The sequence below is a fragment of the Erithacus rubecula genome (assembly GCF_903797595.1).
Source record: "Erithacus rubecula genome assembly, chromosome: 6".
Taxonomy (NCBI): Eukaryota; Metazoa; Chordata; class Aves; order Passeriformes; family Muscicapidae; genus Erithacus; species Erithacus rubecula.
This window is the reverse complement of record NC_136688.1, coordinates 16,251,452-16,269,124: the sequence shown is the minus strand read 5'-3', so window position 1 is coordinate 16,269,124 and position 17,673 is coordinate 16,251,452. Positions and strand designations below refer to the sequence as shown.

At 38.5% G+C, this 17,673-nt stretch overlaps 1 protein-coding gene across 4 annotated transcripts in view; it reads right to left on the bottom strand.

The window, feature by feature from the left end:
- The window catches only part of ELP4 (elongator acetyltransferase complex subunit 4), a 121,233-nt gene extending 108,962 nt beyond the window's left edge, over nt 1-12,271 (bottom strand). The window contains exons 1-2 of one of the 4 annotated variants that reach the window (XM_079309428.1): nt 12,083-12,271; nt 8,265-8,300 (exon numbers count right to left, since the gene is read on the bottom strand). In XM_079309428.1, the coding sequence (XP_079165554.1) occupies nt 8,265-8,300; nt 12,083-12,236 (190 nt within the window). In that variant the 5' untranslated portion in view covers nt 12,237-12,271. The remainder of the gene's footprint in view (nt 1-8,264; nt 8,301-12,082) is intronic. The other 3 variants (XM_079309429.1, XM_079309430.1, XM_079309431.1) reach the window with 3 other exon arrangements.
- Between the last annotated feature and the right edge of the window lie 5,402 nt (nt 12,272-17,673).

The window sequence follows — 17,673 nt, the reverse complement described above, 5'->3', positions numbered from 1 at the left end:
TTTCAAAATTCAGCCATATTTGGCATGCTGTACCTATAGAGAGGTAACATTCAGAATACAGACACTATTCACACATGTTTTTTGGGAGAAAAACAGGTGTGCTACATTAGGTTTCACTTTTTCATCTCTTAATCTGGCAGCTGGAAGACAACACATAAGGATGTTGAGGCAGAAAAATACAGAGAGGGATATTTCTTTATACAGAACCAACAAGACTCAATTCATTATCTGTGTGACTTGGAAAATATTTCCTAACTACACATATCAAATAGTAAAATTAAAAATAAAACAGTGACAAAGAGAGAAAATAAAGAAGTTGCCATTCATATCCAGCCTGCAAAAAAAAAAGTAAAAAGGAAAATAAAAATACTCTAACTTTGACATGTACCAGAATCAAAATGAATCAAGGGAGTGAAGGAGAAAAGGAAAGAAGGAAAGTGTATATCCATAAAGAAAAAAAAAATCCTAATAGCAATGGGGAAACTTAAGAAACACGTCACAGGACTCCTAGTGTCTTGCACATGTACTGATACTTTCAGTGCTTAGACTAATCAAGTATCCAAAACCACTGGGAAAAAATTCAGTTCTCCAAGTAATATTCCCCAAAATGGGCAAAACAGAATTTATTTCCTGCTTTTATAAATTTCACTTTTAAATTCAGTATTTGGGATAGTAGAGTCATTAAAAATTACTCTAAAGAAGTAGCTCAAACCAGAGAAAAATGTTTCATAATCCAGTCACTAAGACAGGAAATTACACATAACTGGATATCCAAATAAACCAAAGGGAATAAAATAATTACAACACACTTAATACTAGTACTAGCCACTATGCAGCTTGTTGTAGGATTTTAAAAATTTAGATTGTATTAACAGAACTTACCTTTGATACTGCTGACCTGCTTAGGAGGCCTATTAGCCTTCAATGTACTTGTAATAACACATTGATTTCATTTTTTTAAAATAATGGTCTTGTGACAAATATGGACAGTTCTGAATCATAAAAAGCAGATTACTGGTGACAGCACTGGGCTGCTTGTCAAAATTTCATGGGGATGGACTTGCAAAAGAATTACAAACTGCAATTTACCTGAGAATTTGGAGCTTTTAATTAAATATTAATAGAGTTTACTCTTGAATCTTCATAAAGCTATTAATAGTGTTGCTGAAAACTGTCTTTCTACTAAGTCAGTGATGACTGAGGATGTAGATCCAGGTATGAGACTCAATTAGACCAAACTGAAACATTACCATTTCAGAAACAAAAGGCAGAACTGACACTACCTAAGGTTTTGAAGAAGTATTACTGTCATATTTTGTAAATATAGTCTTCAAGTCTGTTTCAAGAGGAAAATAAAACTATGCTGAGTGAGTGTCCCTTATAACTGGAGTCCAGAACACCAACAGCTCAAACAATGGCTCTCTCTAGTTATTAATGCTTTAGTTGCTTGCTGTTTATCATTAGTAATATATTATTCACAGTATATTGATTTCCATGTGCTAACCTCCATCTATGAGGCTCTCAATTTAAGAACCAAAGACCTTTAGGAATCAAAGGGGCAGCATGAGATCTATTTGTTTTTAACTGAGTTATCTGAAAGAAGCCACCAAGGCTCCCCTGTAATCACATCACTGCAGCAGATGTCACTGGAGGGAGACAATTTTGTTAGATCTCTCTCCCTTTGAACAAAAGAGGAAAAGGAACACTTGTAAGAAACTCTGGAAAGACCCTCAGCTGTAACATTTATATCATCCTTGCTGAATGAAAAATCTTGGGTTCTCAGTTTTTATCTACAGGTTAAAGTTCATTTTCTTCACCATCTGAGGCACAGAAACACTGAGCTGGTATGTGCTTAAGTGACATTTAATGGAATATAAGAAAATATCTTGTCTAGTCCAAGTGTTTTATGGCTTGAGTCTGTGTGTACAACTACATAGACAGTCCTTCTGGATCATCATTTCTGATACTAATTATTCCTAATTCCTTATTCTTACTGATTATTATAAATAAAGAATTTTTTTGTGCCAAACATAACATAGAAACTCCATAAACCATGGGTAAATACAAGAAATCATATGATGTGTTGGTGATTATTTAACTAAGCTAAGAAGAAATACAGCTGTAATAGTTAAGAAGAATTTTTCTCAAATTTTATTTGAAATGCTGAAATGTTAATACATTTTGTAGAAGTAAAGCAATGAAGAACAGGGATAGAAACCCTTTAGCTGACTTATTGAAGATTATGATTAATTTTGTTGACTCATTGATTTATTTATAATATAATAGGGCTATAGTGGTTCTTACACTGCCATACCCTTCCAAAACATATTTTGCAAAACAAGAAGGAATGTTCAAATTAGCAAATTAAAAACATGTTCAGTGTAAGGACACTGAATTTTAACATAAGCCCTTCCTTTCTTCTTAACTTGATTTTCATAAGAGTAAACTTACAGTAAAAAAAGTAAATTAAGAACTGGAGAGGGATCTAAATATAAACCACCTCATAGTGTCCTACAGTACTCTAAGGATTAGATGTGTCTCAGAAAGCCTTTACAAACAGAGTATCTGGAATTGTTAAAGTCAATGCATCTGTAAGAATCCCTCAGTTCTTCAATTTGTCAGATAGAGGATGCTTTTTATTGATTCATTTCTAGGTCACTAAACTTTTGTGGTATTCAAAAGATCTAAAGTGCATCCATATGGGGCTTTTCTGATAGCATCCATTGTATCCTGGATTCAATAGTTACTATTCAAAACCAAAGGAGTACAGCTTTCTTCTTGTAAATAAACAAACAAATCATTTAGCACAGGTACTCCAGCAGTTCACTGATTATTTCCATAGAATCCCAGGATGAAATACTTTCCTGATAATGCATTTGGATGGCTGGGATACATTTTCAATTGTTACCTTTATCTTTCCCAACTCCTCCACATCCAAAAGAGCACAGCACATGTAGGAACTAACACTTCAGATCATTTTAGTCAATACCCAGGATAAGCCTGGCCCAAATCCTTAGTCTCAGCCTCCACACTAAAGAGCTGCCTTTGTGAAGTTGTGAAGTTCACTTCCAGCTACTAAGGCACATAAACAAATAAGATTCATGCAGCTGCAGCCTCTTTTCTGGGTCCATCACCTCGAGTCACATGGCACTGCACAGCTTTCTCCAATTCTTTGGGAACAAAGAGTGTTCTCCAGCTAAGTGGCAGGTGAGCAACTGGTGAAGCGTGAAACTATACAAGGAAAAGAGATTATTTACCTAGAAGTTATGCATATTGTCTCCAGGACAAAAGCTCTCCTGATCCTACAGATAAGGATATAAATAAAATAGTCTATTGTGATGGCTACCACATGGCTGAAAGAGCAGTATTGTCACCATGAGTGCAGGGAATTCCAACACAGAACCTTGCTGAACATGAAGGATAAAGACCAATTCCTATTTATGGGTCTTTTCAGCACTGCACTGTATAGGCTGTGAAATCCATAGGGGGAATTCTCAGCACCTTTGTGCATGGACTGTCTGTAGCTACTACTCACAGAAATTTGTGGGTTGTAGAATTAGGTATAGAATCTTTCAGTTTTTATCGAAGGCACAGAAAGCAAAAGAGAGCAGGTATGTGTGAGGTACTGTAAAAATATAATTTATTTAAAAAATATGTAAATAAAACCAATTGTAGAAATTGATATGTAGCCATGTGACCTTAAGAAAAAACTTGCTCTGCACAGAGGCATTCATGTTCCAAGAGAGACATGAACTAGAACTGGAAGAGGAATAAAAAGTCAGGAACAAAATCCACCATAAGGCAACAAATATCATATCTATAAATACTGTATTTATAATACCTGACTTTCAAACATCACTATTAAACAGCATGAAAGTCTTTGAAAAATTCCAGTGGTCATTTGTAGTATAATTGCTTAAAATTATGAGAGCTGTAAGAGGAGAGAATAAGCCTGCAACAATGTAATGTACAGATGGCTTATTCTTTTTTTGCTCTGCACAAAGTCTAGACAGGTTGCCCTAAAGCTGCCAAAAGCCTGTCATAGCCTATCAGTATTGATAATTTTTTGTACCAGATAGATAGTTCTACACTGTGGTCCTATGACCTAAGGTGTGTCTTTCTCTAGCTATGAAACATCTCTCTAAATTGCTGCAGGTTATAAAAGGAGATTATTTCAATAATCTGAAATTCCATTTAAAAGATACTTTTCTAATGTCCACGTTTACTAAGCTTGAGGGGATATACTTTGTGTCACTTGCATTTAATTAGCACATGCCAAACCAGAGTTGTCAAACATATAAGTTACAATATTTGGCATTTGGCCACACTTCAGGAAGGTGAATTCTGTTAACTGGTATTTTGTAGAATTATATTTAGCAAATCACTGTTTTGTACCTCTCTAGAGATTATCTCTTTCAGCTTTAAAAAGATGATAAATTCAGTTATATTGACAAGTGAAGAGAGCTCTTACCAGTCAGGTTAAATTGCATGCCTTACAAAAATAATAGTAGCTAATTAAAGTAGCTGAAAGTGCTTCAAGGCTTAGAATGTACAAGTACAGACCTGTTTTTCACCAGACAACTTTAACTTTTAATAACTGACCTCAGCTACCAACAAAACCCTTCCTACTGATAATCTTTAAAACATTTAGCTGTCAGTGACCTTGTCAGAACTGGGGCTTTTAAAGGTGAGCAAGAATAGGTTCTTACAGGACACATCTAGTGAGGGTGCTGCAGCTCACTGTGCAGAACGTGTTACATAAACAAAACTTACATTGAAAAACAAAATAACATCCTCCTGCAAACACAGATGCAACAGCTTGAAGTACATTGGAGTGGAGAGGGGAAGGAGTGTGATTATTCTACTTGTTTGTTTTGAGAAGGGAGACTCTGCTGAGATGAAACCATAAATGTGGTGTCACATCCATACTGGACAAGCTGCTTTCATGGGGGCTCCACAGCAAAATGCTTCTCAGAAACCTACTAATGTGAGAAATTTTTTAAACTTAAGTATTAGTTAAAATGCTAATTCTTGTTAGATGAACAAATCCCAGGAAGTTTCAAGCTGCTCTGGTAGGTAGGATCTTCCATGAGAATACCCTGTGCTTCAACTCTCTAATTTTCATATAATTAAAACACTGTCAGAAGAATATACTATAGAATTAACTTCAACTGAAAATCATAATGCTCTTTATTGAGTTTAAAAAACTTGCACACTTATATTTCAAACAATATTTTACAGTCTTATCAAGTAACCTGTGCCATTACTACATCTTCAGAACACAACAGTTAAAATAAATATTTTAATACCCTGAATCTACTATTATTTGGTTAAATTAACCAAGATAATGAGTCAAATAATGAAGATGAGCATTTAATTTGCAAAGGGAGCTAAGCTAAAAGTAATGCAATTTATTCTCACCTTAGAGAATGTTGAAGGAAGGGGGAAGAATTTAACCTTTTTATAACACTTGGAGTACAACACAAAGATCTTCCTAGGAGGTTTATCACTGACAGCTTCAATCCTGATAATGTTAAGCTTGCCTAGACTAATCTCATGACAGAATTTCTTGCTATGCTGACAGCACCAACCTTAAAAATTAGTCTTAAAATTTTTAGACTAATGAGTCATGAATAAATATAGTTCCTGCTTTCAGACTTTTTGTATATAATTATACATTTCAAAATAATACATGGTAAGTCTCATTTAGGAAAAAAAAAAAAAGTTTTCAGATCTAAAAGAGGCATTCTCATTTGGGTTTCTGTCAAGCTAACTTTCAGATCAGATCACAAATACACAGCCAACCAGGGGGGATAAGCAAATTAAAACCTACCACTGAGTATGGCCATTTATGCCCTCAGAGGAAACAAAGTTCAGGTAAAAATCCTTTCAGGAAAAATCTTCCATCAAGCCATCAGCATCCACATGACTGTTTTTCACATCCACAACACCCTGTGGTGAAATATTGCATCACTTCTTTCATTTAATGACAATTTTCCTGCCCGTAGGTTCATTGGATGCCACCCAGTCTGTCTAGTGGAAGGGGCAGTGAATATTTTAATGGGAACACAAAATTAATCCAGTTTCCCATTCTCTGATTTATGAAAAATATAATAGGTTCTAACTTTCTTTTTCTTCTTCCTTTACCAAAGCAAGATTGCAGCTCTTAAACTGAAAATAGTTGTAATTAGGTAATATCAGTTATTTTTTGTGGCAAGCAACTATTCAAATTACTTGATCTGCACCACACCATACACTAATATACTTTATGTAAAAATCAACATTTTCTAAGACTCAGTGACACATCAACAACTGTCTCCAATGAACAAAATGCAGAAATAAAGACTAGCCTTGATAACAACAAGCCATGATGAGACAATTACCTTGCTCAGTGCCAAACAAGAAAATTTTATTCAGTCTTCAGTGCAGATTACATGAGCCCTATACCAACAGAGAGTAATATGCTGTAATTCTAATAGTGGCTAAAAGAGATTTCCTCAAATCCCACTGTTCAAATAAGTTTTCCCCAAACCCCACTGTAAGACCAAGTGTTGAATTGCAATAATTCAGAATATGTAACCAAAACTCTAGATACAAATTCAGTTTCCCAAGTGATGGTTGTCTTTCCACAGGGAAAGTAAACACAGATAAAATATTAGCACCACAATGTTTTCATCCCTTTTAGAAAATGAATGAAAATTATTGATTAAATCTGTCTCAAGGCTGAAAAACCACACTCTGCAGAGCTTCTATTGGTGTCTATGACTGGAGACAAGCAGGCTCTTAAGTTGCAACTTCTTTGAAACCACCCAAATCACCCAGGCATTGGGTGCTTTGTCCCTAGGCAAGGTTGAAATCTAGTCACTGTTCTCAATTATGAGTCATGAGGTTCAGGTACTGCTTCAGGGTAGAGATTAATACAAGAATTCTTAATTTTCCAGCTGGTTTTGTATCAGTTCAATGTGTTGGGTTGCAATATAAGATGTCACCAGAAATGTCTATTCTATCACCATCTGTTAAACCAGGTGGGGCAGTGACCCTGATCTCTGTGGAGATATCCTCTGCTAATGGGCCATCTTTAAACCAGCTGGGCAATCATCTTTATCTTCCCACAGCCCATCCTCCCTCCAGGAGATATCTCCTGTTCATGGCCACTGAGTCCCAGTGCATGGCTGATAAAATTCCATCATCCCACTGGGAGATGCTCCTGCCATGGCAGGAGCCAAGCCTTTCCTACCCAGATAAAAACTGAGATTTTGGACACCAAGGAACCTTCTTTCCACTGGATTCCAGAGGAAAGCCAGACCCTTCCACATCATCCCTGGAGCTTCAGAGGAAACTGCCCCTTCTCCAGGAGCACTGCTCCAGCTGAACCACATCTGCCCCTGCAGGAGGATGCAGCACCATGGAATGGGACTGTGCCACCACCCTGACTGACTGACTGTGCCAGCTTGGATTCTGACTCTGGCAGGGTTTGGGATTGTTCTGTGTAATACTGCATTTCTATTTTAATTTTCCTAGTAAAGAACTGTTTTTCCTATTCCTGTATCTTTGCCTGAGAGCCCCTTAATTATAAAAATTATTATAATTCGGAGGAAAGGGGTTTACATTCTCCATTCCAAAGAGAAGCTCCTGCCTTTCTTGGCAGACACCTGTCCTTCAAACCAGGACACTCAATCAAACAGAAAGGAAAGCTGGACACCTCAGCTGCAATGGAGACATGGTCCCAAAGAGTTGCACTGTGGTCTGTAAAAGGAATTCTGGTGTAACCTATTTAATCATCTCAGTGTGTCTGACAGAAATCAGGCTTCCATCACCTTCCTCTCAGCTGATTCTGGCAACAAAAAGACTGAAAGTTTCTGCATTGCACATCTTCTTCAGGCAGCCAATCTTCAATGAACCCCTTTGTGATGATACAGTTTGAATCCAACAGCAGTTCACAAAATTTTAACTAATTTATGTACATTGCTAGTAAGTCCTGAAATGTGCTAAACACCCTGTTTTTAACCAAAATTCTGGGGTATTCTTTGTGGGTGTTCAAGACCGTCTAAAATTAAAATTTTGATTCACCTCCAGTAATTCTTGAGATAGACAACAGTCCATTCTGAAGGCTACACAAAGTGAAGGAACCTGAGAGTCATACTTTCTTAAAGTCTGAGTTCACAAATCAGTAAAAAAAAAAAAAAAGATGCTGTTCAATGAATACAATAAAGGGTGAAATGCTTCAGAATGTGGCTTTAAATATCTATATATTCTATACTAACCAATAAGAAGAAGGGTTCCAACAGCTACGCCTCCACCTGGAAACAAAACAAAATGAAGAATAAAGTAAGACTACATTTTAATACTATGTTAGAGAACAATTAACTTTTCTTAGTTTATAAGTCAAAGAAAGGTGATAACGGGGAATTTAAAAATATAAAAGTGAACAACATTTTAATTACCTTTGCAATACTTACTACAATTCTCTATTATGAAATAATTACACATTACATGTAATTATATACTGCACATTACAATTACTTTCACAATATACTGTACTATCATCATTGTGGTAAAAAGATCCTGCAGAGCTCTAGGCAACCACTCTCAAGTACTACAGTGGTGATGTATGGGCTGAGCCAGCACATTTTTACTCAGATAACTCAAGTGAGCAATCACTCTCCAATCCAAATTTAGATTAATCACTATCAAGTGATATTCCTTTGTATCATGAAGGATGTAACTGATCTACTAAGATTTTATTGGATTTTAGCAAATTCCCACCCAAGTCTTCAAGGCAAAATCCTGGCTGCACTGCTTTTTATCTTACTGCTGGAAATGGACAGGGCAGCAAGACTTTCATCCTTGGAAACCAGGGCTGAGAGATCACACTATGAAAAAACATACACTGTTGAAGACAATAAAAGGTCTTTTATAGCAGGTTTGGACACAATAACTCCATGATTTCCTTTACAAGGATAGTGAAAGGAAAACGTGTTTTATTTCAGGGAAAGAGTACATTGATTAATAATCTGAATTCCAGGAATTACAATAGTGGAATAACCTGAAATCAGACTATTTTGTTTAACAATTATGTAAGATTATGACAAGAATGCTAAAAACCCCTGAAGTGTTCAGATGGCCATATGCAATCAGCCTGCTGAAGTGTTTTACATGGAAACTGCAGGATGTTTTTTTGCAATTTTATACTGATTTAAAAGCAAGTTAGGAGCAAACTAATTGATGAATCCCATTGGCACAGTATGTAAAGCACCACAGGTCAATTCTGGGCTGCAACGAACAGGAGCTTTCATTTTATACATTTGTAAGAGCTCAATAAACTCCACTAGAAATTGATTCCAGTATCAGTTGATCAACTTCTTAATCTTCAGCTCTGCTAGTGGGACTACAAATGCCTGCAGTATCTGCAATGTTGACATATACCCAGGAAGAAGAGAAAAAGCAAATTGCTCCTCCATAGGCCAAAAACTGCTAATTTTGTTGCATGACAGCACTTGAATTGAAACCAGAATGGGATCACTTTGCCATCATGCCATGATGCACCACAATCTGAGCAGTGAAAGTGTTTAGTTATACTAATTTCATAGTTATAGAGAAGCAGATGTTTTAAGCTAAACTCTTGAATCAAGATGTACAAACACCTCAATATCTACAGCACACTAATCAGGTAATCAAACATTTTCTAGCTATCAAAAAAAAAACCCCAAACAAACCAATTTTAACTGCTGTTTATCAGAAAATTAGAATCACTCATGAAATGCCCATGTTCTAAGCCAATGATTGTTCCATTCATTTGTTCAGGAAATAAATGCAAATGGACCCAAAAGATGTAGCATAAGGAAAAGCAAAAAAAAGACCAAAATCTGAAATCCTATGGGTGTTTGATACAAAGTATGCTTCTAATATTTACTGCTTTTAATTGTTCATTGGACAGAACACACAGGGTACTAACAACAGTTGCTTAAAATGAGAACATGCTCTATACAACCCACAGTAAAGAAAAGCTCCAAGTATTCAGATTTTACCAAATCCTAAGTTGATAAAAAATATGATTAAAGCAGCTATAAGTAATGCATTATCTCATGGCAATAAGGACTTTAAAACCTTGAAAGAAAAAGTTCACTTGTAGCCATGACAGAAGCAGTCTCCTCTGCTTTTACAGTGAATTTGTTTGTCAAACTTGTCTCAAGCTGTATTTTCAGATTATCAATGGTACTAAAGACAAACTCAGGTCAGAGCATTGTCTTTATGTTATCAGATGTAGTGAGTGGTTTAAACAAGCAGGGAATGCAAAACTATTGCAGTTACCATGGTTACATCTTCATAGTACAACAATCAACAATATTAGTAAATTTTAAAAAAAGGCAGAAAACAGGAAAAAATAGCAGGAATATTGATGGAATCCAAAGGAAGAGGCAAAATCTTTAAGTTTCCCAAGAAAGCTGCTATGAACTTGTTATTCTTCCTAATTTTGCTATTTTTTCTTTGCCAGTATCTAAAGGCAGTTGAATATATAAACATCTAAGCAAGATTTGCAACTTTCCACACTGCCACTTACAACATTTAAGATCTTGAAAAGAAGCACAACAAACTTTGCAAGCTGACAAATGTCCAGATTGTTTTCAAAACATATCCCTGACCTTTTTTTGGAGCAGCCTGAAACAAAACATTCAATACCATGCTTTCCATCACTCACACTAATTCTCTATCTGGGTTACAGATTCTGAACAGAGCAAACTTAAATTCAAGCCCAAGCTTAGATCTACAAGACTGCCTAGTGACTGTTACAAAGTATGTCTATGAAAATATCAAACTAAAAGAGTTCTCAGTAACTTCCACTGGGAATTTATACAAATAAAAAAAAAGGATTGTAACAGTCCCTGGTGACAATAAAAATTAAATATTTTACAGTCGATTATTTAACTGCTAGTGGGCAAGACTAAAGAAAAGTACCAATCTTGTTTCAGAAACACATAAACAGCATTCTGCAACACGTTTATGAAGCATTTCCACACCCAGAAAAAGGACACAAAGTCAACACTGGTAGAATCAACAGCACGATGGGCTGCACCATCAGAGGTTCAGCCAGATGTTCAAAGGATGCTCCCCTTTACTCAGCACTCAGCAGATCACATCTGGAACATGAGGTCCAGGCGACTTTGAAGGAAATATGAACTGGAATATCCAATACAAATCTGCTTTTCTGCAATTAAAAGACTTCACAAATTACACTTAATGGAATATTTCTCTCTTAAGCAGGAAGAGCTTCCTCCACAATGATCCTAATTCCTGATGGAAGTGCAGACACACAGACATAAAAAATTATATACAAGTTGTAGAAAGTCCTTTACACAATGGATACAACTTTTATATTATCATTAATCATACAGAGTATTTCTAGAAATAAAAGTGGCGTATTCTGTGTACTCCAGGGATGAATGAACAAAACTAAAATCCTGTTCTTACCTAAAACACCTATGTATGTACATTAAAAATGCACTGTAACTGTGTGATGAGTTAGAGGACCCCACAGCCCTGATAAACCAGGCTGTTTGTACACAGATTAATTAGTTCCCAAGGCAGGGAAAGTGCCAGCTCCCAGCACGGACAGAGCAATAGCCACAGCAGCTGGGTGCACATCACACCCTCCACCGACAGCAGGCAAAGGCAGAGCCACACACCGCAAACCCAGCGGCACCCAGGGCATTTATCGAACGATAAATGATATTTAATGATGCGGCTGCGGCGAGCAAGGCAGAAAAGACACACTGAGGATCAATCCCAACGCGTTCCAACACCTGCCCCACCGGAGAACGCGTTAATGCGGCACCCCAAAGGCTTTCCGAGCCGATCCGCTGGCTGTGGCAGCGAACTAAGCCAATTCCCGGAGACACCGGCCAGCTCACAGCGGGAAACGCGCCCGTCCTCCCTCCCTCCCTCCCTTCCGCCCTGCCCCGGCCCGGGGAGCGCGGCGAGCAGGGAAAAGCAGCCGCGGGTGACGGGAGCCGAAAGCAGGCCGGGCCCGCGAAGGGGAGGGCGGCGGGGGCACAGCACCGGGTCCCCGTCCCGCCGCACCAACCTAGCACACAGTCCAGGGAGGGCAGCCCGCTGGAGAGCAGCAGCTGCCCGTGGCGCAGCGAGGGCCGGGTGCCCGGCAGGGCGGGCGGCCGCGGGCCGGCGCCGGGCCTGCGCTGGAAGCTGCTGCGGCCCCGCGCCCCGCCGGCCGCCGCCATGTCGGGGCCGGGCAGCGCGCGCGCCGGCAGCGCTCCGCCAATGGCAGAGCGGCTCGCGGAGCGGCGGCCCAATGGCAGCCCGCGGTGTTGGCACGTGACGGGCCGGGGGCGGCGGAGGGCTGAGGGCCCGGCAGCGAGCGGGGAGGTGAGAGCGGGGCTGGCACGGCTGAGGGGCGGCGGGGTTTGGCTGGAGCTGAGGGACACCGGGGCCGCTGAGGGACACCGGAGCTTCGGCTGGCGCTGGGGAGCCGGCAGCGGGCGCGGGGAGGTGCGGGCAGTGCGGTCCGGGCGCTGTGGAGCGGACACCCCGCTTGTCCCGCGGGTGTCTGTGCAGCGGGCCGTGAGCCGACACTCCTTGGGAACTCCTTCGGAAAGGGCCTGCAAGGGAAAAGTGCTTGTAAATGTGATAAATGAGAAACAAAGTCTCGATATTCAGCAAAATTTAGATTGGTTTGTTTGAAATAGACAGAGCAAGCAGCGCTGGCTGGGGTGAACGTGAGGGGTCACCGCCCACTCCACTCCCACTCCAGCTCCCTTTTTATAGGATGGTTTTCCTTGTAGTCATCAATAATTGTTATTGTTTTGTTGTAGTAATTCTGCAAGGAAAGCAGTGGTCAGAGAAACTTCCAAACTTTGTGGAACAGCCCTTCGAACAATTGGTCATGTAACCTTCTGGTCTGGGTAGATAAAAACAGGAGAAGTGAGCAGTCTGATTTCTAGCAGATAGTTTGTGATTGATCACACAAAGGCAGGAAATCCGATTCTGCAAAAAACCTTTCAGACTATGGAAAACCCCTTTTCTTTTTTTTTTCTTTTTTTTTCTTTTACAAACATATACACAATATCCATAACGGGGAGATTTAAACAGAGTGGGTTTAATAATATATTTCCCTTTACCTAGGTCCATGTTCTTTTCTTATTTCAAGTATTCTGGTTTATACAAACTCCAAAACTTCTATGGTTAACACGAATCATTTATCAATTATCACATAAAACATGTTTACATAACTGTGTGTGGCATGTGTGAGTATGTTTGAGGTCCCTGCTTGTTTGTACATAGCCACAGACCTGTGTGGTTTAATGCTTTAACTTGGGAGCAAAATCTTGAATCACCTGCACCCTGCACCAAGACTTAGAAAAAGTTTAAAGACATTAAAATGCTTTGACAAATTATAGTATGTTTGCTTTGTTGTTCTGGTACTCTGAAAGTGAGGGAACCCCCTGTCAGGATAGAGAACAGCCACTATCACAAGTATTTGTATATTTGTTTTAAATCTCTTGGTGATTCAGATGTATCCAGAGTTGCTTGAAGACACTTGTATGCAGCAGAATATAAAAATGAAACTTTAATACTATAATCCCTCACTCTTTAATTCCAATGAATAATGTTTACTGTTGTTCTAATTTTTTAATGTCTGTGGTTCTTGAGTCTCTTCTTAATTGTGGGGAAGAACCCTCATGTTAAATCTGAGCAGCATGAAAGAGCAACAATATGTGGGCAGTCCTGAACATCAGAGTTTTTCTTTCATATCCAATTCCAATTCAGGAGCATGAAACTTCAGTATAATGTTTCCCTTGCTGGGGAAGTGATGTTCCTTTTGCTGCTGGCCAAGCTTCTTCTCATGCTAAACATTGGACAGTTCAAGATCTTTTATCAGGAGTATCAAGAGGTAGTCTTAATGTTTTGTGTTTTCTGCTAAGATATGCAATACTGAATAATAGTTAATTTTAAATGTAGATTATTGTTTAGTGAAAATTAGAAGTATGTGTCTGTAGAGGAGAAGAACCAAGGACATTTGAAAATGTGGCAAGAAATAAATATAGTAGTTTAATTTCACTAATGTAATATGTAATAACTTTTAAAATATGGCAGTAACTCTGCCATTTCTTACTGTTTACTGCCCTCCTGGAGCCCAAATCCCTGAATATTGCAGGTGTGTAACACAACAATTGCAGGATATCTGCTGGAGAACTTACAGCAGCTCATAACCCAATGATAAGGAACCCAATAACTTTGTAGTTGCTTCAGATTTTCATGGGTTTTTACATGAAGTGATATTTTTGTTACAGATTTTTTGTAGGCATCCTTCCCAATACAGAGAAATCATCTCTTACATTGTAACTTACAGCAGGAGAGACTGTTTCATATATTAAAAAAAATCGAGAAGTAGATACAATTTTTCAGTAGAACTGAACTTTTAAAATATGTCAGTAGTTCTGTTTGTGATGTTCATTTTTCTCCAGTCACATTTTAACCTGATGAGTGCAATTAAAGTTCTACTGATTTAGAAAGCAAGTGGAAATAAGTTATTTTCCAATAGGTGGGGGGGGGGGTTTAAAATTTTAACATTTTAATACAACAAAGCTTTCCAACTGCATATGTGCTTACAAAAATACTGCTTACAAGATCTGAGTTTACTTGTATTTCACAAGTCCTGTTTTGGAAAGGTGAATTTTCAGTTGTTGTAGAGGACCCCACTAGGATCTGCTGTTGGGCAGAAAGCAAGACCAGAGGAATTGCAATTCCTGACATAACCCTAATCCTCAAATGCACATTATGAGGTAGAGAAGTCCTACTATTCCTACTCTAGGGGTGGAAATGCAGAGAAACTAAGGAATGTGGAAATGATGATTTCCAGTGCTCAGGAGGTGTCTTGGGAAGTTATTTCTTGTCAGCTGAGCTGTTGCAATGGACAGTGGTGGTACTCAGCTCTTTGAAGAATGGAGAGGTGTAAACATTTTTATCTATAGAATAATCAGCTTTTCTTCCTCAAAACTCACATGTTGTCATGTAGATCTGGTCAGATGGGGATGCCAGATTTAACTGCAAATCCTAACTCTGCTCTGGAGAAATCAAACTCTGTTTTCCTCTTCTTGCAAACATGCTGGTCCAATTCTGCTGCTCCTCTGTGCAAAATGCAGATTTTAAAAGGGATTAAGAGGATTTTGGGTGAAAATTCCCTAAGGGAAAAAAAAATGAAACTGGAAGGAATAAAATGGTAAGCAAGAGAGCAATCACAACATTTGGGAAAAGGTTGGAATTTGATCTGCAAGTGTGTTTGACCTTTCTCTTCAAAAGCTGTAGCCTACAGATTTGGGGAAAGTCCTGATAGCTTTATTTCAAACCCGTGTCTCTGCCCAGTATCCAGTTTGTAGTGATATTTTTCCTGCTGGATCTACATGTGGGATAGAAAACCAGAAAACCAAATCCTAGTGGCAGTTTTAATTAATAATCTTATTAGTGTTTGCTCTTGCATCTCCAGGCTGCTTCGCTCATCAGTTGTGGAATGTGCTGGTATTAGACTGTACTGATTAAAAAAATCAGATTATCCACAGAGTCACCTGACCAGGCTGGGTTTGCAGTCATGTGACCCAGCACCCTGCTGAGCTCCTGCTGGGAGCTGAAACAAGGTAGTTTGCTTTTGAGATGTTCTTAAGTATCTAACAGCATGGGACGTGGATTATGGCTGCAAAGAAGATGGCTTCATTTTCCTGATCTTTGAACTAGCTCGAATGGGATAAGTTTGAAAGTGCAGGATCTTCAGGCCATGAGCCAACAACTGGAAAGAATGTTTAATCCTGGAAGCTCTGACACCAAAAGACCTGGTTTTTCAGTGTGAAAAAGCTTAAAGACTGCTTATCCAGGCAGTCTGTGGCAAATGAAAGAATTAGTTGGAGTTTCTAGATATGATATTATATAAAACATGACATGATCTTATTCAGAAAGCCTCTGGATGTTACCTAAATTCATCCTCCTGGGTATCCTGAGCAACAGGAAAAAAAATTAACCCTTTGTCAAATTTAAACAGCTCTTAAATGAGAAGTAACTTAGGAGATATGAGTTAAAGTAGTATGTGCTGAAGACAAGAAATTATTTTAAAAGTTACCTTATGTTTCTGTAATTTCAGAATTGTATAATATTACTGAAACCTGCAGAACAATAATCATGAAAGTGAATTGTGAGTTTAATTTAGTGTCTTAATAAACATCATACAGATAAGTGCTGTATTTAATAAGAGATTATTTTCCTTGTATTTCTCATGCTTCCTGGTGAAATCCACAAACATGGAACCTCGAGTTTCCAGTGTACTGGTCAATGATGTTTTCTGGTTATTGTCTCACAGATATTCCAGACAGGAATGTTAATTTGATTTTTCAGCTGCCACCAACTTTCACACCACTCTGGCCATCCACAGAGTGGGGCATGAACTGCAATAACTAATTCTGTAGAGATGTGTAACTTCACCTGGGCTGAACACAGAGCCTTGCTTGCTCTTCAAAAAATTTGGCTAGAATGGTAAACTAATTAGGTCACTGAGGGGCAGCTGAAGAAAACAGTCATTTTGGCCTTTAAGTAGTTAGGAAGTTAAATTTAGGTTTTCCAGTGTGAGTTACAAAGTTGGATGAAAGACAAGCAAGCAACCTAGTAAAACTCATTGTAAACATTCACAACTAGCTACTTAGGGAAACTTAAATAGTTTCAAATTTGGGATAATGTTTTGGTGGGAAAAAACCCATCAGGAAGCACTGAATATCTGGCTTTGTTTTTTTTCTTGTAGCCAGGCTGTATTTTAGCAAACCATCATTATTCTTTATCTCAGTGGATTCAGCTTCTTCCATCTCCTACACTGAGCCTGCCAATTCCACGCCACAGGTGCTGTGTTTGTGGGAATCCCATTTGAGGAAAGTGCATCTGGGAGCAGCATTATCTCACACAAAAGAGGAATAAAAATAAATTAGCATTTAAAACTGTAGATACTAAAACAGGTTGAGAGAAACCAAAACGTTATCAAGGTTCTAGAAATAACAATCCTGTAACTGGTTACTGCAGAATAACTCAGGGTATTGGAAATGGGACACACCAGAGGTTGTGGGTGCTGCTGGAAATGTCAGTTTCATAATTGTTTCAAACTCCTGTCTTGGTTTTGTATGGAAATAATAGATGTGTGTTATTTCATTGCAGAGGGGATAATTAATCTGAAATTCTAGCCCTCAGGTTTAGTAGAATGTGTGTCTCTTAAGTAGCCATGTTTTCAGTATTTCTGTGATTTACAGCTGTGACTGTGCCCCTAGCAGAGGCAAAAAGGTAATGGAAGTTTTTGGTTTTTTTTCACACTCAGCTCTTACATTTCTGAGAAGACTGTTGCACATTCTTGGAACCTCATGCTTTTCTGGATTGTGCTTCCATTGGTCCAAGGAGTGTGTGAAGCTGTTGGATCATGGTGTTCTCATGCTATTGCCAAGCCACAGTGATTTTTAAAGTATAATTTTTAACAATACTGGCACAAAGTAACTGAAATTCACAAACATTTAATTGTGGGAATATCATCAGTCTTGTTAGCATGCACAGAATAGCTGTGAAAGAAGCTGTATGACCAGTCACTGATTTTTATTTTAGAAAAGCAATGTGAAGAAAGGGCAGATGAGCAAAGTTAGG